Source organism: Sorex araneus, chromosome X (genome assembly GCF_027595985.1).
Source record: "Sorex araneus isolate mSorAra2 chromosome X, mSorAra2.pri, whole genome shotgun sequence".
Lineage (NCBI taxonomy): Eukaryota > Metazoa > Chordata > Mammalia > Eulipotyphla > Soricidae > Sorex > Sorex araneus.
In genome coordinates, this window is record NC_073313.1 from 117,622,859 (window position 1) to 117,647,421 (window position 24,563).

At 40.6% G+C, this 24,563-nt stretch overlaps 1 protein-coding gene and 1 non-coding gene across 6 annotated transcripts in view; both read left to right on the forward strand.

The window, feature by feature from the left end:
• Positions 1 to 24,563, forward strand: part of WDR44 (WD repeat domain 44) — a 116,961-nt gene that overhangs the window by 78,271 nt on the left and 14,127 nt on the right. For 3 of the 5 annotated variants that reach the window (XM_055122876.1, XM_055122877.1, XM_055122879.1), the window contains 3 exons: positions 17,846 to 17,884; positions 19,961 to 20,074; positions 22,391 to 22,513. In XM_055122876.1, coding sequence (XP_054978851.1) covers positions 17,846 to 17,884; positions 19,961 to 20,074; positions 22,391 to 22,513 — 276 coding nt within the window. The remainder of the gene's footprint in view (positions 1 to 17,845; positions 17,885 to 19,960; positions 20,075 to 22,390; positions 22,514 to 24,563) is intronic. The other 2 variants (XM_004614465.3, XM_055122878.1) reach the window with 1 other exon arrangement.
• On the forward strand, positions 20,887 to 20,990 carry LOC129400232 (small nucleolar RNA U13). Its single transcript, XR_008627547.1, has one exon. It is a non-coding gene; the product is annotated as a small nucleolar RNA U13 (small nucleolar RNA).

A 24,563-nucleotide genomic window follows, 5' to 3' on the forward strand; every position in this document is an offset into this window, starting at 1 on the left:
TTGGCATGTTAAATATACTACTTAAAATGTCATGTGGCTAGAGCAAAGAGCACATGCATGAGAGTTGTAAGAGAAGTAGGAAGGATTGAAGTTTTAAATACCCTTTTTTGTATTAAACCAAAACATGTTGTCAGTTTTTTTTTTTTGATACCTAGGAATGAACCCAGGGCCTAACATATGCAAGGCAAGTGCTATAGGACTGAGCTTTATCCCCAATCTAACCAAAATATGTTTTAAAAGAGTATTCAGGGAGCCAGAGAGATTGCTCAGAGGACTGGAGCACATCCCTTGTATGAGTAGATCTGGGTTTGATTGTGAAAACTGCATCCTCTCCCCCACCAAAAACGGCATATTGGTAGATTGAATAGGGACTCTCGGCTTGAAACAGAGAAACGACTTGAGGAGCTATTAACAGTGCTGGGAATATGACTCAAAGGGCTGTGATGCAGGCTTTGCATGCAGAAACCTTAGGTTTGACTCTAGCACTGTGTGAGAAAAGGATGTCCCCTGAGCACTATCTACCGCAAATCTGCTTCTTCTCTTTCTGAAACTTTTTAACTGCATTAATATATTTCAGTTAACCTTTTCACTCAGTTAAAAGCATTCTATTTCATCCCTATACACATCAGATTAGTTGTAAATCCTATCTAATCTACCACCACCCACAAATGTCTTGAAATCGGTTTCCATCTCCCACCATCACTTGTATTGTCAGACCTCCACCCCCCAATGCTCAGTTAAGTGTTTCCTATGGCCTTGTCATTGTGTTTTCTGCCTCTGGTCTCTATCCAGTTCCATTTTCTGTACTAACACCAACTTACTTGTTCCAAAACATGATTCCATCTGTGCTATTTTGTGTTTTAAAATCTTCTGATGATTCCTTATCACATAAAGATTCTTTTCTTACTAGCTTCAGCATTATGTAAATAATAGGACAAAACTCTTCCTGATATTCCTCATCTAGTTAGTATAGTTGTAATTTCTAGTACCCAAGTGTATAAAAACACAAAACTAGAAGAGGGAGAGGGGGACACCGCACCGGGCAGCGGCGCTCTGTCTCTCCCGCCACCCACGTTCAGTAGTCTCCAGCCGCTTCCCCCACCCCGGGTTGGTTGATGGTGATGACGAGGCAGGCAAAGGAAGGAACGCGAGCCAGGCTGGTTGGTCTCAGTTGCAGTTTATTCATTCCCATCTCCATTCTCCTCTGATTCTCCTCCTGCTTCTTCTTCCCCCATCCTACTTCATTCTCTTTCTCCTCTGGATCTGGATGTGGATCTAGCTTCTCCAGATCTGGCACTGGGACTGGCCCTGGGACTGGCCCTGGGACTGACTCCCAGCCCACTCTCATAGCCTAGTTAAATCCTCCAGCATGAGGAGTTGGGGCTTACACATAGGTGTGGTCACAATCAATAGGGGTAAAGTTGTTTCCCTCAGTGGATGCTCCTTCTAGGACAGATTCTCTTTCAGCAGTACACCCGCCCAAGAGCAGAATCCCATGGGTGTGTTTCTCCTCTCCTTGTCCAACTAACATACAAGCATTCATAATATTAATCATTTTGTATGGACATAGCAAGAGATGTATTTAAGCTTATAGAATTGCTTTCCTGGGGTCACCTCGATCTCAGACTACAGTGCTCAGGCCAGATTAGTCTTTCCTGTTCCTAGCAGGGTCCTAGTCTCCTCATTACTTTTGGATCATGACATGACATGTCCATGACCAAGCTCTTAACTTCTAGTTAAGCATTAGGCACTTTGGCCAGGCCCATCTCGATGCCAGGGTAGCACAACTCACCACTTGCCCTGGGTCCGTCCCATCCCTCGTCGGTACTCTGCCTTTGGGATGCTAGGAACTAAGGGCAACTGAGGCTTAAGTCGAGAAAGCAGATGCCCTGGAATGAATGATATTTGAAGCCAATTAAATCCCATGTTACCAAAGCATATTAACAACTGTCTTTCTTTGTCCATACAAAAAGGACATTGTTTAAAGTAAACTATTCAAAAGACATAAGGAGAGGAAAAAAGGCAATATTAACTTACAATACAAGTTCACTGTCCTAGCAAGGTTTGACCTTACAGATTAACAGAGTCTGATTAGGGGAAAAGCTGATTAACTGGTTGGGGAAGAGAGCACAGAAGTGATTACATATAGACAAAGGAGTGGGGGTGACTTGGGAGCACCTTGATGGGCATGACTGATATACCTAAGCTCCTAGTTGGCAAGGGGAGCAGGACATACAGTGTAGTCTAGAATTGTTTAGAGATTATTACCAGATAAACCCAAACTCTGTGGCAAGGGAGAAAGGACAAACCAATGATATCCTATACCCAGGAATCATGCTTGCCAGTCTGAATGTTCTCTTCAAAACCTCATTCACATTTATGTCTTTGTCTATACTCTGCTTTGCCACCAAAGCCTTCTGTTATCTAGCCTCATAGGGCAGAGCTCTACTCATCCTTCAAGATTCAACTCAAATCTCTTATTATTTTCCAAAATCATGTAGGCAAATTTATGTTTTACTTGTGTTCTGATGGTTTAGGTGTACTTTAAGACTGATACTTGCATAGTACATGATCAATTTGTTGCTCTGGATAAGTCCAAAGCTAATTTCAGGCCAAGAACCTTATTTCAAAGATATTGGTATCTTTGGAACCAACTATGGTTAGGTTAATTTATATGGTTAGGCTAGGTTTGACTGTGGTAAACCAAAGGGTTTTCTTTTATTAGTTAAATTTACCATAAAGTTTCTAGGCACTGATTACAATTAAAAACAGGAAGTATGTGTACAATCATATATTTTGCTTATTTCAACAATATTACTTACAGATTTTTAATTGCTTCTACCCACCTCCACTTCTACTTATGTATCCCCAATAAATAGGTAACTGAAACTTCTTTGAATACAAGACTTTTTATGCCACCTTAATTTTTTAAATTTTATTTTACCAAAGTATCGTGATTGACAAACTAATTCATCATTGTGTTTTAGACATAAAGTGTTCATCACCAGTTCCACCAGCAGTGTCAACTTCCCTCCACCAGTGTTCCTAGGTTCCCTTTTTCACCCCTTCCCTCACTCTCAGCTTACCATCTCAACAGGCAACTTTTAAGTTTGATTATTAAAGATTGGGTCTCATGATTTCAATGTTGTTGACTCTGGTTTGACTATTTAGCTCTATCACTCACCAATGTACATTGGCCCTTGCCCTCTATTGCTTCTCATCTGTCTCTTCTCTGTCTCCCTTCCCCCTTTCCTTCTCCTCCCTATTATGTTGGAAATAGGGGTGATCTAGGTGCCCCCCTTTAAACTACTGCATTTCCTCATCCAGTTACATTTAATACCACATATATATGATATCATCCTTTGTTCACCCTTCTTTCATTGGCTTACTTCATTTAACTTCCACTTTCATCTTGCAGTAAATCACATGATTTCATCATTCCTTGCAACTGCTTAGTATTCCATCTGGGTTGATTCCAGATATCAGCTATTGTGCTGAGTGCTGCAATGAATAATGTTTTATATACATCCTTTTCAATGAATATTTTTTCTGTCCTAGGGATAGATACCCAAAAGTGGAATTTTGGGGTCATAGGGCAATGTTAAGTTTACTGAGAACCCTCCATACTGTTTTCCATTGAGTTGAACCAGAAAACATTCCCAGCAGTGGATAGAGTTTCTTTTTCACTTTTCCACGCCAACACAGATTGTCCCCAGTATTTTTGATATGTGCCATTCTCACTTGTGTGAGATGGTATCTCATTGTTGTCTTGATTTGGATTTCCTTAAAAATAAATGATGATGTTTTTTTTTTTTTTCATGGCCATCCATTGGTCGTCCTCAGAGAAGTCCGTGTTCATTTCTTCTCCCCATTTTTGATAGGGTTTTTTGAAATTTTTTGTTGTTCATCTTTGTGAGTACTTTATATATCCTGGTTTATATTCCCTGGTTGACATATATGTACTTTATATATCAACTCTTTATCTGATGTGGTGGCTACAAATATTCTCATCCATTCAGTTAGCTGTCTTTTAATTTTAGCCCATGTTTCCTTTTGCCATGCAGAAACTCTTTATATGATGTAGTTCCATTTGTTTATGTCGGATTCTGCTGCCTTTGCCAGTAGCATTGTGTCATTAAAGACACCCTTGAGGTCCAGGTCTTGGGGCATTCTGCCTACATTTTCGTCAGTGTATTTTAGGGATTCTGGTCTGATCTCAAGGGCTTTGATGCAGTTCAAATTGACTTTTTTTAAGGTGAGAGATATAAGTCCAGTTTTGATTTTTTTATACATGGTTATCCATTTCTACCAGCATCATTTGTTGAAAAGTAGATCTTTATTAACATGCTCTCAGTTCCTTTGTCAAAAATTAGCTGACCATATATATGTAGCACTGTATCACTGTCGTCCCGTTGTTCATCGATTTGCTCGATTGGGCACCAGTAACATCTCCATTGTGAGACTTGTTGTTACTGTTTTTGGATATATATATATATGTAAAGACAGAATTATATATGTATACATACACATATGTATCTATTTATATGTGTGTATACATATATATATATAGAGAGAGAGGTTTGTTCTTGCATATTCTACTCAGATCTATTGGTCAAATAGTTTATCTTTATTCTAGTACCATGCTCTTTTGATCACTATGCCTTTATAGTATAGTTTCAGATTAGGTAATGCCCATCTAGTTCTTTAAAACCATCTATAAAGTAATTTTTACCAATATAAAAACATAGAACTAAAATGTTTTGAATTAGTTTAATAAGTTTTAGGGGGCTGGAGCGATAGCACAGTGGGTAGGGCGTTTGCCTTGCACGGGGCCAACCCGGGTTCGATTCCCAGCATCCCATATGGTCCCCTGAGCACCGCCAGGAGTGATTCCTGAGAGCATGAGCCAGGAGTGACCCCTGTGTATTGCCAGGTGTGACCCAAAAAGCAAAAAAAATGAATTAGTTTAATAAATTTTAAAAGATAATATAAGGAAAGAAAATTCTAATGCTTTTTATAAAAGATTTTGGGCTATATCCTGCTGTCCTTAGGGCTTACTCCTGCCTCTGTATTCAGGGATCACACCTCATCGGGCTCAGAGGACCATATGGGATGTCAGTCATCTGTGTGCTAACCATGTGCTGAGCAGCCAATTTACCAGCTGTGCTATTGCTCATGCCCCAGTCCTATTGTTTTTGAACTTATATGTCAAACCAATCTCTATATAAATTAAGACAAAATGATTATTAACATAGCAATGTCAAGTACCTGTCCACATAATTTATCTCTGATAGTTCAATTAAGTGTGCAGATGATTATTACAAATAGAACTTTCAACAATATCAGTATTCACCAAAGATGCTAACAGTGATTAAGAACTAATAACTTCAATCTAATAAAAAACAACTATGAAAAAATCAGCTACTATTATAAAAATAATATTCACTGTAATATTTGAAGAATAAAGGACATCAAGATTATTGCCACCATTCATAAGTAACTGTACTCAAAGACTAATGTAATGTCCCAAAAAATCTTACATAAATAAGAATTTAACACAGTACAGAACCCAAAGATCAATATAATAATTAATTTTTCTCAAGATCAAAAATTGAACCCAGGGTGAATATAGGCTTTTTTTGTTTGCATTTGGTTTTGTGGGGGCCACACGCAGCAGAGCTTGGGGGAACTATTCCCAGTTCAGTGTTAGAGAATCACTCCCAGCAGTGCTCAGGGAATATATGGTGTCAGTGATTGAACCCAGGCCTCCAATATATAAAGCCTGTTTTCCAACCTCTTGAGCTATTTCTCCAGTCCAATTCATGGCCTTCAAGGGGGAGGAGGCCTCCTACAAAGTACCCAAGTGTCCCAGGGCCCTACCCATGATTCTCAGCCAGCCAAGCCAGTGGTTCAGTGCAAGGGAACATCGTGGTGCTCGGGGTAAATGAGACTCATAGTATTTTTCACACACACACAAACGGTGGCCCAACACAAGTACTGATTTTTTCTACAGTAGGCTGTCATTTGTATCAGTTGTTTTCAGATAAAGATTGGCACTTCTTACACTTCTATCATTTTATTAGGGGATGTTCTTAAAAGGTCTCTATTTCTTTTGCCTTTGGAGTTTTGCATCTGGTGTTTTCTTTGAACCAATTCCTGGCTGCTGTGAGGCACAGTAAGCACATTGGAGTTTTTCCTGATAAGGGCATTTCTTATTTCTTCTCATGTTAGTGATATCTTATATATCTCTTTTGAACCATACTCTATTTTATCTTCTTAGCAACTATATAAAATAGAATAGTTGGGCATACAGAGTTACATGCCTAAGATAATTTGCCTACTCATTGGTCATGCCAAGCATGAAATTCAGAAATGTAGGCTCTCTGATTTGCAAGAGGAGCTGAGTAAACATAAAGGAAGAAAGGAAGATAGATGTGCTTTATGCTAGACAGCTAGACACTTAGAAAATTTCTTGACTTTAGGTATGCTATCTACCTATCATAGAAATTAATACATTCCTTGGATAAATTTGGCATGCTTTATTAGTGGAATATTAATAGGGTGTGTTACTTATTTTCATTTTTATGTATTCCCTTTTTTCTTCCCTTTTCATTTTTGTTGTTGTAATGATCATCGGGCATACACATTTGGTTGTGTTGCTATGGTGCTTGGTTACTGTATGCCAGGGATTGCATACTTTATTGTTTTGATAATTTCTAACAGCATAGCCTCTGGGATCACGCGCAGACATGTGGCACAGTGCTGGGAATTGAACTTGTGGTCTCACTGGCCTCAGACTTTAAAGCAGGGACTCTTGGGGCCAGAGTGATAGTACAGTGAGTAGGTCACATGCTTTGCATGCAGTTGACCCAGGTTTAATCACTAGTACCCAGTGAGGTCCCTTGGTCCAGGAGTGGTCTCTGAATGCACAGTCACAAATAGTGCCCAACTACTGCTGGGTGTGGTCTCCAAATGAACAAAAAAGCAGGAGTCTTGCCACAGAGCTATCCCCAGGTCCCCAGTGTGGTGTCTTAGAATTTAATTGCTAATAGTGGATTATAGAGGAGTGAAAAACTTTCCTTCACAAGCACTTTAGTTAAGTGTATCACCATGATAATCCTAGCCAGCACTTACACCTGAGTGTGTGTGTGTGTGTGTGTGTGTATGTGTGTCCCGCCATTTCATGACAACAGCAAAAAGAAGGGAAAGAAATTTCCGTCTACCATCTCAGATTCTGCCACCAGGATCTATAAAGTAAACTGACAAAAGACAGATTGCAGGGCCAGGAAGATGGCTCAAAGGGCTGGAGCGCTTACCTTGCATATGGGATGCCCTACTAAATCCTGAGCACCACATGGCCCTTCGAGCACTGCCAGGGAGCAACCTAAATCAGTGTCAGGTGTGTCCCCAAAACACAGAGGGGTATTGTGGGGGAAAGATTTCTTACATATGCTCATGGAGGTCTTCCTAAAAATGGTGAAGATTCCAGAGAGAGTAGGCCCAGGAACTTATATATCATTTTAGCAGAGGGCAGTAAGTTTGTGGAGAAACTTACTTTTGTGGACAAGACAGAGGAGTTTGGACTTTGAATAGAAAATTGTGGAGAGTTAAATATATGGGGGAAACTAATGGATCGTAACGTTTATTTGGTAAGATGTGTGAATACAAACTTATTTTGGGGATACCTTTAGAGTTAAAATTTATTTGTAGGGAAATGGAGGAGACATCTCAAAGAGAATTTTATGCTCAACTTTTAGGTAGAAAGGGGAATACCAGAGAATTTTTCTTTGTTTCTTTTTCTTTGCTTTCAGTAAAATAATTATTATGTAAAGGGGCATCCATTGTGATGACATATTCTAATCTTCCCTTCAAGATCAGCTTGGGTAAAGGAAGTTAACAGTGAGAGTAAATGGTACTTTTTGTGAAATTGTATGTAAGCAGCATTTTATTAAAATATGTATTAATTATGGGTCAAAGAGATAATGCAGGAATTAAGGTACTTCCCTTGCTTACAGCCAACCCATGTTGCCAGGAGCAACCAAATCTCAAGCATAGCCAGATGGCCCAAACCCCTGCCCACTGGAAACAGTATGCATTGGCTTAGTTTTTGTTTATTCAAAATGATTGAATGTCAGCAATGCTTTAGACACAAAAAATACGTAGTAGACTGACCATGCAAAGGAGCTACATGTGTGAGGTGACAGAAATCACAATGAGAAATGTCCAAAATGAAATTCAGCATCATTTTCCTGAGAAAGCTATTTTTTTCTGGTTTTGGTTTTTGGGTCTCACTCAACTACATTCAGGGCTTACTCCTGTCTCTGTGCTCAGATATTACTCCTGGTGGGTTTTGGGGTGCCATATATAAACCCAGGTCAGCTGCGTACAAGGCAAGTGCTCCACCCACCGTACTGTCATTTTGGCCTGAAAAGCTACTCTTTTCATAGTATGTTTGTTTGTTTGTAAGCCAGAGCTGACAGTATTCAGACTACTCCCAATTCAGTACTGGTAGTTGCACCTGACAAAGTCCAGGGATCATACAGTGCCAGAATTTGAACCCAAACCTCCTGCCTGCAAAGCCTGCACGCCAGCCCATTGAGCCAGGTCTCCAGTCCTTTACAGTATATTTGATATCTGTTAATTATTTAACACCAATTATATCTGCTGAGTTAGAAGATGTCATTACTTTTTACTCTCCTCTCTTTAGTTTCTGTTCATTCACCAAACCCTAGCCACCTGATTATAAAATGATCTTTGGAATGTGACCATTTCTTTTCTTTCCACTGCCCATGTACCAGGTCTTTATACTTATCTGGACATTTATAGCTGTTTTCCAGATTCTAGTCTTTTAGTCACACTGCCAGTAGAATTACTTTTTTTTGTAAAACAAACATAACCTTATAACTCTTCTGTTTAAATATACCTTTTGATTCCTCTCCCTTTAAAGTTACATATAAATTTCTTAGCTTGATAGTCTGTGAGATCAACCTGATTTCATCACTTGTTTCTCACAAACCTTAAAGTTTGTTTCTGTTTTGGGGCCACAACCAGCTGTGCTCAGGGCTTACTCCTAGCAGTGCACTCAGGGATCATTCATGGTGGGCTCAGCGGACTATATGGGGTGCCGGGGACTGAATCCGAGTAGTCCCTGTGAAAGGCAAGCACCCTAACCACTGTACCATCTCTTTAGCCTCCATAAACATTGTTTTGAGCCACTCCACTGTTCATTGTTGGCCCAAAAAAAAATAAGATCCTGTTTTGATTCCACTAATTTACATATACTACTCCCCTTTAGCAAATTAATGTGATAGTTGTCTCCTTGCTAAAGCACTCCTTTTCTCACCTAATATATAATTACTCACCTGCTTCTTCTTCACTGTTACCATGGTACTGTGCCTGTGTTTCTGTTTAAAGCATTTGGTAGGATCAGAAAGTAGTACAGAAATTAAGATGCTTGCCTTGCATGCAGTTGACCTCAGTATGAACGTCAGCACCACATGTCCCCCCAAGAATCACTGGATGCAGCCCCAGAGACCCCCAAGCACCGCGAGGATGACCCTAGTAATGGCATGCGGGGCCCTCACATCAAGCCAATGATTCAGTTCACCATGAATTGCTTGGAGGGACCCTGGACTGCCTGAGCATTGCTTGGGAGAGAGCCCGCTCCCCCCCCTCCCACCCTCCACCCGCCACACACACACATGCACACACAAAGCTGGAAAAATATCTCAGCTGGCTGGAGCAAATGCTTTGAACCAGATGCCCAGGTTCAATTGCCAGCACCTCATGGTCCCCCAACTCTGCTGGGAGTATCCCCCACCACACTAGCTATTTCCCAAAACTTTACCTTACCACATGAATTTCTGTAAGAGCAGACAACCTTTTGTGAGTTCCTATAGTGTGCCATGTTTGCTAAGTCCATTTTATGACTCACCTCATTTAACCTCACAACAACCCATGTATGGTTGTTACTGTGAAGAATGATATTTTAAGGAATCAGAGAGTACAGTATAGAAAGTGCTTGCTTTGCATGCAGTCAACATGGGTTCAATCCCCAGTGCTACAGTGTGGGCCCCTGAACCCCAGCAGAATAATTCCTGAGGGCAGAGCACAGCCAGGTGTGGCTCAATCCCCACCCACCTCCCCACAAGTCCCATTTCAGTCTCTGGCTTCACCAGGATTGGTCCCTGACACAGATCCAGGAGTAAGTCCCAAGCACAGGTGGTATGGCCTAGAAACTAACAAGCATACAAACAAAAAAGATCTATGTTTTGGCAAAGAAGAAAAAGGTTTGAGAAACTTAAGTAATTCACTGATTTCACACAGTTAGATACAGTACCAGAATTAGAACCTACTCTGATCTGTCTATATACTTAAGCTCTCGACTATCATGTCCTGCTACTTAACATTTTGAAGTCTGGCACTGTGTTGTTGCCAGTGGCTCTGTAGTGAGAAGCAAGGGAGGTAGACTCAGTGCTTCCCCCTTTCTACTCAACCCACTTTGGGCAGCATCACTCAGAGAATGTCTGAACTGGGTCAAGAATTGCTCTTTGCAGGAAAGGAAAGTCAGTCCTAACCTGGGTATGCTGCCTTTCCCTCACAGAATTTCAGGAAGAGGCCAAATAGTGAAGCAAAATAGTTTTTATTGAATGAAACTTCCTTAGAAAGATATGAGGGGAGAAAAAAGAAAAGAAGTATGTGTTCAAGAGAGAACACAGACTTCTCTAGTGTGGAAAAGGGAAAGAGACAGAGACAAGCAAGGGAGGTTCGTGGTCTAGGGAAAACACAGACTTGAAGAGCAAGCTCCAAATCCTTTCCACTTTCATCCAAATGGTTTTTTCCTGGGAGTTTTGCATGCAAAAATCTGGGCACCTGCACAGGAAAGCCTTGCATATTAATGGTCTTCTCTTAATCTCATTTCTTGCACTGTTCTATGGTCTCTTTATAATCATATAGGCTCTTCTGTTACTTCTCCTTTTCTGAGGGGTTCACCATTCTCTAGGTGGGGCCTTGGATTTCTGCATCTGGGTGATGCCCCAGTTTCTCTATCTCCAAAGAAGATGTCAAAGGGGTGGTCTTTCATGCCTTTGAGCTATTTAAGGGCTAGGGAATCTCTTCTTAAATTTTATTATTTCCAAAATTACATTGAGGGGAGCTACTGATTTGCTACAACAGTGTCTTCACTTATTATACTTGTATTTATTGAGTGGCAGCTGTGAATTAATTACTATTGTGGGAACTGAGGCTATAGTAGTCAACCAATGAAAAACAAATATCTGTTTTGTGGGGTATCTGAATTCTAGTGGAGGGAGTATTAGGTGGTTAGTATCAGTATCTGTGTCAATATTAGGTGGTTAGGGCTGGAGAGATATCAGGTGTATTAGAGTACTAGGTGGTTAGGGCTGGAGAGATAAATCAAAGGGCTGGAATGCATACTTTGCATGCTTTGCATGTCGGAGGCCTGGGTTCAATCCCCAGCACCACATGGTCCCTTGACCACTATCAAGAGCACTGAGCCTGGAGTAGACATGGAGCACCACCAGATATGGGGCAAACACACAAAAACACACACAGGTTTTGTTTCAGGAAGTAAAGTAAAGCTGATAAAGTAGATGCACAGACAAAACTTCACCTTTTGTTTTTTAGTTATTTATATGAACACCATGATTTACATAGTTGTTTACTATGGATTTTCAGACATACAGTGCTGCCGCCTCCAATCCCACCATTCTTGTCTCCTTACCCCTCCACCACTTACTCCAGCTTCTCTCCCACCCCGCAATCTGACTCCTTGACAGATTTTAAGTTTTTTTAATTTGAAAGTTTGAGAGAGAAAGAGAGACAGAGAGAAGAAAAGTGCCTTCCATAGAGACAGGCTTGGGGGTCGTGGTTGAAGGGAGGGGAACTGGGGACATTGGTGGTGAGAAATGTACACTGGTGAAGGGATAGGTGTTGGAACGTGATGCGATTGAAACCCAATCATGAGCAACTTTGTAACTGTGCCTCTCACAGTGATTCCATTTTTTTTAAAGTTTTATTGTTGTAGTTTGGGTCCCATGCTTATAATAGTGTTAGATATAGTGCTTTATAAATATACTGGGGCCAGAGCAGTAGTACAGCAGGTAGGGCATTTGCCTTACACATGGCTGACCCAGGTTTGCTCCAGGCACCCCATATGTTGTGCTGAGCCTGCCACTAATGATCCCTGAGTGCAAAGCCAAGAGTAAGCCCTGAGACCGCTGGATATAGCCCAAAAACTAACAAAAAATAATTGGAAAAAATATCAGATACTTTGCCTCTATATCATAAAGGGGACCAAGACCCCTGTATTACTCCCAGACCTTTTGTTCTAGTTCCCTTCTTCATTTTTCTTTCCTTACTTACCGTATTTGTTTCTGAAATCTAGAGCTAGCATTTTGCCCACCTTTGCTACCATTCCCTAGACATGATATTCTGTGTACCACAGAGAAGTGAGAATATCTGGTGTTTGACCCTGTCCTTCTGGCTTACTTCACTAAGTTCAAGATCTTCCAGTTCCATCCATTTTATAGCAAATTGCATGATTTCATTTTTCCTTGTAGCTGAGTAGTATCCCATTGTACATGTGTACCACAACCTCATTATCCACTCCTCTGTCATTGGGCACTTGGGTTGCTCTCATAACCTGTTATTATACTAAGTTCTACAATGAACAGAGATGTGCATATGTCTTTTTGAATGCATATTTTTGCATCTTATGGGTATATACCCACCAGTGGGATCACCGAGTCATATGGTAGCTCTACTCTCACTTATGAGGAATATAAGAGCCGAACTAGACAACATTCTCACTAGCTGTTCATTAAAGTTCCTTTTCACCACATACTGGCCAATAGGTTGTTCATGTGATAATATGCTATTCTCACTGGTGTGAAGTAATATATCATTATTGTCTTAATTTGGATTCCCTTGATGAGTGACTGAACATTTTTTCATATGCCTACTGGTGGTTGTTCATCTGTCTTTTGAGAAGTGTGTGTCCATTTTCTCTCCTGATTTTTTAATGTGGTTATTGGATGTTGATCTTTGTGAGTGCTTTGTAGATCTTATATGTTAATCCTTTATCTGATGTATGCAAATATTTTCTCCCAATCGGTAGGGTGTCTTTTAATTCTAGCTTGTATTTATTTTGCCACATAGAAACATTTTAATATGGTATAGTCACTTTATTTATTTTTATTTCTGTTGGCTTTGCCCGTGGAATCATATCATTGGAGATACATGTGAGGTCCAAATCCTGGAGTGTTCTGCCTATGTGTGTCTTATAGAATCCAGTCAAGAGGTTAGATCCAATTTGATTATCTGTTGTGTAAGGTGAAAAATACAAATCCAGATTCTTTTTTTCCAGCTTTCCCAGCATCTTTTTTTGAAGAGGCTATCTTTACTTCACTTCATGCACCCAGCTCCTTTGTCATAAATTAGTTGAGGGTTTGTCACTTGGTATCAGTTATAACCCATTGGCTTGACATTCTACCCTTATTCCAGTACCATGTTATTTTGATTACTATATATTTATGGGCTGGAGCAATAATACAGCGGGTAGGGTGTTTGCCTTGCACGCTGCCGACCCAGGTTCGATTCCTCCGCCCCTCTCAGAGAGCCCAGCAAGCTACCGAGAGTATCTCGCCTGCACGGCAGAGCCTGGCAAACTACCCATGGCGTATTCGATATGTCAAAAACAGTAACAACAAGTCTCACAATGGAGTTATTATTGGTACCCGCTCGAGCAAATCGATAAGCAACAGGATGATAGTGACAGTGGTAGATTTATAGTAGTATAAATTAGTTCAAGTATAGTATAGTTTCAAGTCAGGAAACACAATGCCTCCTGATTTCTTATTTCTAAGAGTGGATTTGGCTACTCAGGGTGTTATTTTTTAATCCATACATACACATTTCATCAGTCACTGTTATAAACCTTTGAAGAATATCATTGGGATTTTGATGGGAATTGCAGTGAATCTATATAATAATTTATGTAGTAATTTGACAGTGTTGATTTTTCCATCCAGGAACATGAAATACTTTTTTAATTTCCTGAGGTCCTCTTTAGTGTATTTAAGTGACTTGTACTTCTCCAGGTCTTTAACCTCTTTTGTTAAGTGGATTCCTGGGTATGTGATATTTTTGGACACTGTTTTGAATGGAGTAGTCTCTGATCTCTTTCTCTCTAATTACTATTTACACATAAGAGTGCAACATATTTTTATGTAATTATTTTGTAGTCTGCTACTTTTCTGTATTAGTTTGTTGTTTCTAAAAAAATATTAGTAGACTATTTAGGATTGGCTATGTGTATTGGAGACAAGGATATGATCCTATGACTATCCAGTAGAACAGCATTACACATAGAGGAAATGGTTATAAGGCAGGACTTACTATGTCTTCAAAAATATCACTGAAATGGGGGCAGGATGGGACTGTGTAAGTGAAGTCACTCCATTGTCTGTGCCCAGGGGTTTCTCCTGCTGGGGCTTGGGGAACTGTATATGGTGCTGGGGATCAAGATGTAATTAAGTGCATTCAAGGTGATCTCCTTAACCCCTATAATATCTGACCTGACCCAAATAAAATATTGGGTTGTGTGTGTGTTGTTTTTTTTTTGGTGGGGGAACATTGGGGCCACACCTGGCAGTGCTCAGGTGCTTACTCCTGGCTCTGCACTCAGGGATCACTCCTGGCCATTTCGGGGGACCATATGGGATGCCAGAGATCCAACCTGGGTCATCCATGTGCAAGGCAAACATCTTACTTACTGTACTATATCTTTGCGCGCACCCCCCATGAGATGTTCTTAAGAAAATAATAGATTAAATCCATAATACATATAGTTTTCTAGCAACTAAGTGTTCAAAGACTAAGTAAGTGTTCAAAGTGTCCCTTTTAGTTAAATTGACAAAATTATTACCCACCTAACTCAGAGGTCACTCTAAGAAATACTGACTGGACTGACCCTAGAGGAAAATGGTAATACAGGAGGATTCTCCCTTTTTTTTTTTTTAAAGAAATATTTTATTGAACCACCGTGAAAACAAGAAAAAAAATACAAAGCTTTCAGGTTTAAGTCACAGTCAAATACTGATTAAACCACCATCCCTTCACCAGTGCACCCGTTCCACCACCAAGAACCCCAATACACCCCCCTCCCACCCCACCCCTCATCTAAGTACCTAATGATATTCCCATTATTCTCTCTATATATTGAGTACATTTCATATTTCCATACAGAACTCACTATTGTTGATTGGAAATTTTCCCCAACAATCAGGCCTGCTGAATAAGCATCATCTAATAATTTCTCTTCCTTGATAAAAGTAAAGACCTTGAGTCCGCGCGGCCGCAATAGCGGCCGCGCGTTTTGGGTTTCTAATATTTTAGCTCAGTTCACAGTCAAAATGGATGGCTGCAAGAATCTGCTCTGGTGCCAAAATGGGTTAGGAGACCTCAGGATCACAGTCAGTAGGCGGGAGGCTCTGCTTCTCGTGCCGCGGCTCTTGGTTCATCTCTGGGCGGAAGGCGCGCCGGGAACACCTCCCCTCCCAGGATCACCTACAGGCTACGTCACTAAAGAGAGTCCTACCTCCTGGTGTAGGGGTCCTAGAGGGTGGCTCTCACCTCGTGGCTGCTGCCACTGCCGCCATTTTCGCTCAGAAAAATGGGGTGGAGAGGGAAAAAAATCCCTCCCCGGGCTGCACGAGGTTGTAGTTCAGTTCACAGTCAAAATGCATGGCTGCAAGAATCCGCTCTGGTGCCAAAATGGGTTAGGAGACCTCAGGATCACAGTCAGTAGGCGCGGAGGCTCTGCTTCTCGTGCCGCGGCTCTTGGTTCATCTCTGGGCGGAAGGCCGAGGATTCTCCCTTTTACCCTTCCATGCACACATTGAAAATATGTAGTAATTGCCTCCAAGAGAAGCCTGCAATTTAACAAGTGATCCCAATGTATGTAGTTAAAAAGAACATATATATATGTATATATATCATAGTAGGTAGGAATAGCTAAGTAACCTCTTGCCGTAAAAGCAATCACTAGCCTAGCCCCTTACAATCAGGACAGAATCTCTAACTCCAGACTCTCTGAGGAGAAACAGATTTGGACTGCAATTGAATTTCCCAATGTTTAAGACTTCTTGTCTGAGGAACAGTTCCCAAAACACCTAGTTTTGTGAAAGACATAGTCTGAACTCAAGTCCCTCAGGCTTACAGCAACAAAGCTGCAGTCCTTAATGGGCTTTTTAATATGCCACTTGATACAATAATTCCCAGAGGTTCTTGGCAGTGTTTTAGAGGCTAGAAGTCCAGTTTCAAGTTTAGTTTTAGTGTAAGCCTTCTCTTTGGGTCTTGTTGATGTCTGTCTTCTTCCTCTGTGTCAAGATTTTTTCTCCCCTCTGTCAATATTGCCGCTCACGGGCGCCACCTGGTGGTGCTCGGGATCTTATGCAGTGCTAGTTTTGGAACCAGGGTTATAGCTGCAACTGCATGCTGACTAAACAAGCCTTTTAACCTTGTACAGTGTCTCTGAGCCCTATGTCTGTATTCTAATCTTAATCTCTTCTTGGGGTGGGGGGAGGCACACCTGATGATGCCCAAAGGCTACTCCCAGCGTGGTGCTGGGGATTGCTCCACATTTCGCTCAGGAACCATTGTGGTGCCAGGTTTTAAACCCAAGCTTCCACATTGGAAGTGTACATTCCAATCCTTCGAGCTATATGTATTTTTTCCCATTTTTATTTAGACACCATGATTGACAAAGTTCATTTTTATGTAGACACCATGATTGACAATGTTTTTAACAATTGGGTTTCAGGCATGAATCGTTTCCACCTCTAGTCCCACCACCAGTGAACCTAGATTCCCTACCACCCCCAACCTTATTCCTTAACAGATTCATGTTTAAGTTTAATTATTATTATTTGTGTCCCTGCTTATAGTAGCACTGGGTCTAGTGGTTTAGATATATACCAGTACCTCACCACTACAGCTCAGACAAGTCCAAAACCCTTGATCCTTATCCCTGTGTTACTCTCTTGACTCCCTTATCTTGCTTCCCCCTCTATTTCTCTCCTTTCCTGGCATTTTTGTTTCTCTAATATAGGGACACTTATTTACCTGCCTTTGATACTATCCATCCCCTAGACATATATATTCTGTATACGTCAGATTAGTGAGTACATCTGGTATTTGTCCTTGTTCTTCTATATATAATAATATTTTTATAAAGAATGTTTTCCCCTTTCCCCTCTCTTTGTTATTGCTGCAAGGACTGGCAGTTACATACTTCAGTTGTTGTGTTCAGATGCACTTGGTTGCAGCATGCCATATTGCCATTTTATTGTGGCACTGAGAGTGTGGAGTGGTACCGGAGATCAAACTCAAGGCCTTATTCATGCCACGCAGACTCTCTATCCCAGGCCCCTGGAGATTGCACACTTTGGTCACTATACCTGGCATCACCTGGATCACACTTGGCATGCAAGGAAGTTCCGTAGATCAAACTTAAGGCCTCCTGCCTATAAAGCAGGTGCTCTGTCTACCACTGATTGATCTTGGGGATCCAGATTAGAGATAATTTTTAGTTTTGGTTTTATTCCCGTCCCCACTTTCCCTTTCTCCCCCTTTCTTCATTCCCTTTCTTTTTGTTGCTGTGGGGATCACACCGAGCAGTGCTTATGAGCTACCAGAGTCACGTCAGCAGTGCTAGTGGGCATGTGGTGCTGGTGTTCAAACTCAGGGCCTCACCCCTCCAAGGCATGTATTCGACCACTTAAGACATGTCCCTTACCCTAGTTTTTTCTACTTTTCTTTTTAGCGGTGCCAGGGATTGAACCCAGAGTCTCACACATGCAAGGCAAGTGCTCTACTGCTGAGCTACATACCCGGGCCCTAGTTCTTCTACTTTCTGTGTTCTCATTTGTCTGTACTGAGCATGTATTACTTGATAATTTTTTAAAATTATTTAAGCATTTTTAAAAGAATACAAGAAATGGATGTTTAAGGCGAAAAAGACTCCTGGAATCATTATTAGAAGAACTATGGTAAGGAGTTCATGAAATGTGAATCATTATTAAACAGGAAGTTGCATTTTATTTTATGGGGCAGCCTATTTAACTGTGTCTCCTGGCAGTTTGTGATCATTAGACTGTCAGCGGGATGTAATTGTAGTCTTAGGAGTGCTTGCAAAAGGACAGCGCATCTGTGTTGCTGCTCCATTTCTGTGGTTGACATCAAGGCATTTTTATAAACTGTAAAGTCCTAGGAAAACAGTGGTGTTTATAGATTTTCAAAACATGTTTTCAAAATCTACCCTGTGGCCACTGTCCTAATTCAACCCTCATTTTTCTTTCTTAAATATACTGTTTTTTCCTGCCTTCACCCTTTTCAAATAATTTTGACAGTATTACCCAGCATTCTCTTTCTAAAGCACTTGTTACATCATGTTATTTTTCCTTTTTGGGAAACTGAGTTGGCTTTCCATCACATTAGAATGTCTGGATTTTTGTTTGTTTTTGTTTGGGGGCCATATCTGGAAGTGTTCAGGAGTCACTCCCAAGAATGCTCAGTGGACCATGTGGTACTGGGGATTAAACCCAGGGTTTCTGCATGCAGAGCAGTGCTCCAGCCTTTTCACTGTTTACCCAGCCCAGGATGTCTGAAGTTTTAAACCAAATTTAAGGCTATTAATTAGAAAGCACCTTTGCACCCTAAACTTATCTCCATGTCCTTTCTCCCCCATCCTCCTCATCCTACTTATCCTTTCTGAATATGCAAGGCTTAAGCTAACACTTCATATTTTTTGTTTGTTTGGGGGCTACCAGTGGTGTTCAGGGCTTACTCCTGAGCTCTGTGCCCAGAGGTCACTCCTGGCAGGCCTCAGGGGACACCATACTGGATGCTGGGAACTGAACCTGGCTTCACCACATGCACGAAAAGCACCCTACACGCTGTATTATCTCTCCAGCCTCAATACTTCATGTTTTTGTTAGTTCAAAAGAAGCCTTTGTACCGACAGAGTATTTTGTATTTGGTTCTGCTGTTTTCAGGTGGCTGAATAACCTTTAATGTATTATTTTAATGTCTTTAACTCTTAGTTTGTCCACTCATTTATTCGTCTTCATGATGTTAATACCTCACAGATTTGTTAGGATTCAATTCAGATAATGAGTGCAAAAACATGTTGCAAACTAAATGCATAGCACACATGTATGCCATTATTTTCTACCTACCTCTGTCAGGATGCTTTTGACTTCAAATAACAGAAATCCAACTGAAAATGGCTTAAACATTGAGGAAACAAGTTTGGAGGTAAGGCGGCTCCAGGGTTGGATAATTTAACAGCTTTGTCATCAGGAATGCAAGATCTAAGTAGACATCCTGCTTTGCTATCTCTTATCTCTTTTTCTCTTGGATTGGTTCCCCTCAGGGTCTGCAGATGGCTACTACAGTCTTAGGTGTTGCATGCAGACAACAGTGGTCAGAGGCCATTGTTAAAGAGAAGGAAAAGTTCCCTTTAGTGTGCCCATTTTTAAAAGGAGAAAATCTTTCTGGAAGCTTCTCCCAATTCCCTTACCACCCCCAATAAACTTTCCTTTATGTCTGATTAATAAAAAATGTAGCATATACCCACAGCTAACCAGTCATATATGTCATTGTAATTAGCTTAGACCTATCATGATGAATCCCTGGTTTACTGAAGGAAGGAGCACATACAGAGAAAAGTGCAAAGTAGGGGTTCCATGAGAGAAAACGTGTAATAACCCAATATTTTCAGAGATAAGCCTGATGGGTTAGGACAAGAAGTTGAAGTGTTGATAAGGAGACACTGCAGTATGAAAGGAACTTTGCTTCTGATCGATCAAGATTTCAATCGAGCATCATACAAAATGGTGAAAGAATGGTTTTCACGTTTGTCTTTATGTTTAAATAGGTATGCGGTGGAGGTGATGAAGACCCTGATGATAAAAATGCACCATTTCGACAAAGGCCATTTTGCAAATATAAAGGACATACAGCTGATCTCCTTGATCTTTCATGGTCCAAAGTAAGACATTTGAATTTGGCATTAATTCTATGTAAACATAACTTTAGGATGTCAGTGTTTTAGTTTTATGGTTTTCACTCTCAAGCATTTTACTGTTCTATATCCTTTGGGAGTTATTTATAAATTAAAGGTTTAAAAGAAAAATCATCAGATTGAGCCACTAAGAAAACGTTTACTATTACTTAATAATTTCCATCTGGATCTGTTTATATACGGGTACTTTTCCCTCTTTAATAAAGTAATTTTGCAAAGTAAATACCCTGTGAAAAGTGAGTGTGACTTCAACTACAAAGGTACAAGCTAATCTGTCTAATCAAGACTGCTTTTGGGCTAGTCTTTTATAACTCATAAAATTACTCATTTGGATTTAACAGTGATATTCCAGGATTCACTGATATGTTTTTAATCTCATGATTTTTCCCCCCTTCAAGCAAAATTGTTTCAGAAGTGGGGGGGATGTTTTGCAGCTGTGAGAAAATTTAAAGAGATGTTTTAATTTTTTTAAGTCTTTGAAGTATGAAGCAGTTTGTAGAATTTGTGTATACCATTTATTATTTATCAGAGTATTAAATATATTGAGTTGAGGGGGATAACATTTAAAATTTTGAATTGATAAAAATTAACCACGTAAACAAAATATCAGGGAGAGCAATGCTGTACAAGTAATTTAACAATGTCAAGAACCTCATGCACCACAAATGTGTCACAAGCATATGTTGGCAAGTTAAGCTTTCTCTGATATCCAGCTTTGAAGCACTACACTTAAGAATTTGTTGTTCTTGTCATACTTGTTTAGAAATTCTGGATACAGGATCCTTTTCCAGTTCATAAGCATGATAATCAGGTGTTCGAATGTTTGTGTGACATGTGCCTTTCTTAACTCTTGTTATACACTTGGCCCTTTACCCATCTGATATAAAGATAAGAAATTCTGGATGCCATGCATAACTCATCGATCACATTGTTATTCTCTAAGCTTTGGCCTTAACTGGTAATCTGGTTTTAAACTGATCCATAATTGTACCTTTATACTCCTTCCTCACTCTGTGCAAAATCTACATTGTTAGTTGTCAGGAAATCTAAAGTGTCCTTACCTAATTATCATATTCATTTGGAATAAGAAATAGCATGTATTTGGGAACTTGCACTCAATTCATCTTTTTTTTTTTTTTTGCTTTTTGGGTCACACCCGGCGATGCACAGGGGTCACTACTGGCTCTGAACTCAGGAATTAGCCCTGGTGGTGCTCAGGGGACCATATGGGATGCTGGGAATCGAACCTGGGTCGGCCGTGTGCAAGGCAAAGGCCCTATACGCCGTGCTATCACTCCAGCCCCACAATTCATTTTCTTAAAGCAAACCAATCTTTTTCTGAAACACAACTCTAATAAGAAAATAGATCTCCACTGACCTTTGCATTCATCAGTATTCTCCGGAATAATAGAACCAAGAGAATATAGATGTGGAAGGAGAATTATTTATGAATTTGGCTCTCAAAAATTGTGGGACCACAGAGTTTGAAATCTATGGGGCAGGCAGGCTGGAAACTAAGCAGCATCATTCTAGAGTCTTTTTTTTAGGGGAGTGATGTATTTTTTCACACTTGGCAATGTTCGGGGTTACTCCTGGCTCTATGCTCAGAGATCACTCCTGGCAGGCAGGATTCAGGGGATTGAACGCAGATCATCCACATGGAAAGGCAAGGTGCCTTACCTGCTGTATTATCTCTCCAGTCCCTGGAGTCTTCAGGCAGAATTTCTTCTCTCACCTTGGCTTTTGTTCTTAAATGGTTCATAACATTTTTATATTCCGTTTTTGTCAGTGTTAGAGCTCAACACCAGGGCTTCAGAGACACAAGGCATATGTGGCTCTACTGCTGAACCATATCTTCACCCACCATCTATTCTTTTGAACTTTCTTATTTACTGATTACTAATGTACATTCCTAGATCTTATTTTCAACAAGATTCTAAAAATGGACACTCCTCTTAAAAATAGAGGAGACTGGGGGCCAGGGTGATAGCTGAAGAGCTTTTGCATACATGCTTTGCATGCAGAAGGCCTGGTTGCAATCCTTCATATCATGAGGTTCCCCTAGTACCACCAGAAGTGACCCACAAAGCACTGAGCCAGCAGAAGCTGGGTGTGGCCCCCATAAAATTGGGATCTTTCAAATGAATTAACTAATCTTCTTCTTTCTGAAGTCATGTATCACACAAATAGTCTAAAACTAATGAGTACATAAGACAGAAAGTTCACTTTTATTGTATTTTTTAACAAACGGTGATAAAATAATCATTGTCTATTTCTCCATAGAACTACTTTCTTCTTTCTTCTTCCATGGATAAAACGGTCAGGTTGTGGCATATTTCCAGAAGAGAATGTCTTTGCTGCTTTCAACATATAGATTTTGTTACTGCTGTAGCTTTCCATCCAAGGGTAAGTAATTGTTTATACAATTATAGGTAATTATTTATACAATTGTTAATATATAATATAAGGAAGGTGAGAGAACCTGTTTTTTCTGGTAGACAGACTATATGGAAAAAGAAATTAACAGCCACACAATCACATGCAGCTATGTTTTTATATTCTTTGTTGTCAGTGGAGATAGCTCTAAGGGCCAAAGTATATGTTTTGCATGTGAAAGATCTGGATTTCATCCCCAGAACCACATGAACTTCCCAGGTTTTTCAGGTGTGATCCTTGAGCATCAGTGTGCCCCCACCCAATTTTTAATTATGGTTTCATTTTGCTTTTATGATGTTAAAGAAGGGGCTGGAGCAATAGTACTCTGGGTAGGGCATTTGCCTTGCACATGGCCAACCCAGGTTCAATCCCCGACATCCCATATGGTCCCCCAAGCACTACTAGGAATAATTCCTGAATGCAGAGTCAGGAGTAACCCCTGAGTATTGCTGGGTGTGACCAAAAAAGCAAACAAAATTAAATAAAATGTTAAAGGAGGGGCCAAAGACATGGTATAGGAGGTAGGGCACTGCCTCGCATGAAACTGACCCTAGTTTATTCTCCAGCACTGCATATGGTTTACTGAGCCCCACCAGGGGTCACTTCTGAGCACATAGCCAGAGGAAACCCCCGGGTGACCAAAACATAGAGGGAGTGAAGGAGGGAGGTAGAAAGAGAAAGGGAGAACTGGACATGTGGCTCAAGTGGGAATAAATTACTTTGTATTCTGATGCTCTGGAATTGAACCCTGATACTGCATGTACCCGACCACCACTGGATGTGAACTCCCAAAAATTTTGTGAAGAGAAATAAATATGCTAATATGTATTAGAAGAAATGTAAACATCATGGTCTAAATATCACTGTATCACTGTCATCCCATTGTTCGTCTATTTACTCGGGTGGGCACCAGTAATGTCTCTATTACATTCAGCCCTGAGATTTTAGCAGCCTCTCCTTACCCATCTTTCCCAACGATTGGAGGCTCTTTCAGGGTCAGGGGAATGAGACCTATCATTACTGTTTTTGGCATATCGAATACACCACAGGTAGCTTGCCAGGCTCTGCTGTGTGGGTGGGATACTCTCAGTAGCTTGCCGGGCTCTCCGAGAGAGTGGTCTAAATATAATAATAAAAACTATCACAAAGCTGTCAGACTGCACAGTGTAAATAAAAAATAAAGCATTACATTCAAGATGAAAGATATGAAGATACATAAAGGAAGAAACGGATAAATGAAAAAGGAAAGTATGTAGACAGGAATCATGGGAAGTGAAGACATGAGGAAAAGAAGGTAATGAGAAGATCAAATTGCAGTACAACACCTACTTATTCCTTTATGTCTATAGATAGTTGTTAATTTAGAGATCCTTTCTTAGATTTTCTTTATCCGGGTGCTCTTAAACAATGCTCTGGAGACCCCTCCCAGCACGATTCTCAGCCAACAGGGCCCAAGGACACATGGCTGCCTGGTTCTACAGCAGTGCTGGAGGTTATATCATGCAGTCTGGGAGTGCCACACCCAGTGGTATTTGGGAGGACTATGTGGTGCTAGGGATGAGCCAGAGTCATCTTCATGCCAGGCATGTCCCTTAACCCCTAAAGAATTTCTGGTCCACATATTCTCAGTATGGAAAAGCTTTTAATAATTTTCCTTTGAAAATAAATATTTCACTTTTCACATGATTTCAGCTGAAATAACTGTAGACCCATGTAATAATACCCTTATAAAATAGTCACCAAGTGCGTATATCCGGGGCCTGATAGATAACTTAGCAGACTTGAGCACATGCTTTGCATGTGGGAAGCCCAGTTTTGATCTCCACCACGAGCATATGGTTCTCCCACGTACTGAGCAGGATGTAGCCCCTGAGCACTGCCAGATGTGGTGTCAAACAAACAGAAAAGCATCAGGCTAAATGTTGGTAGTTCTTTATAACTTTAAACTCAAGGGAAAATTTATATTGATGCTACACCACTAGCCCTGGTGGAGGATTGAAGGACTTGCACTGCCTGACCC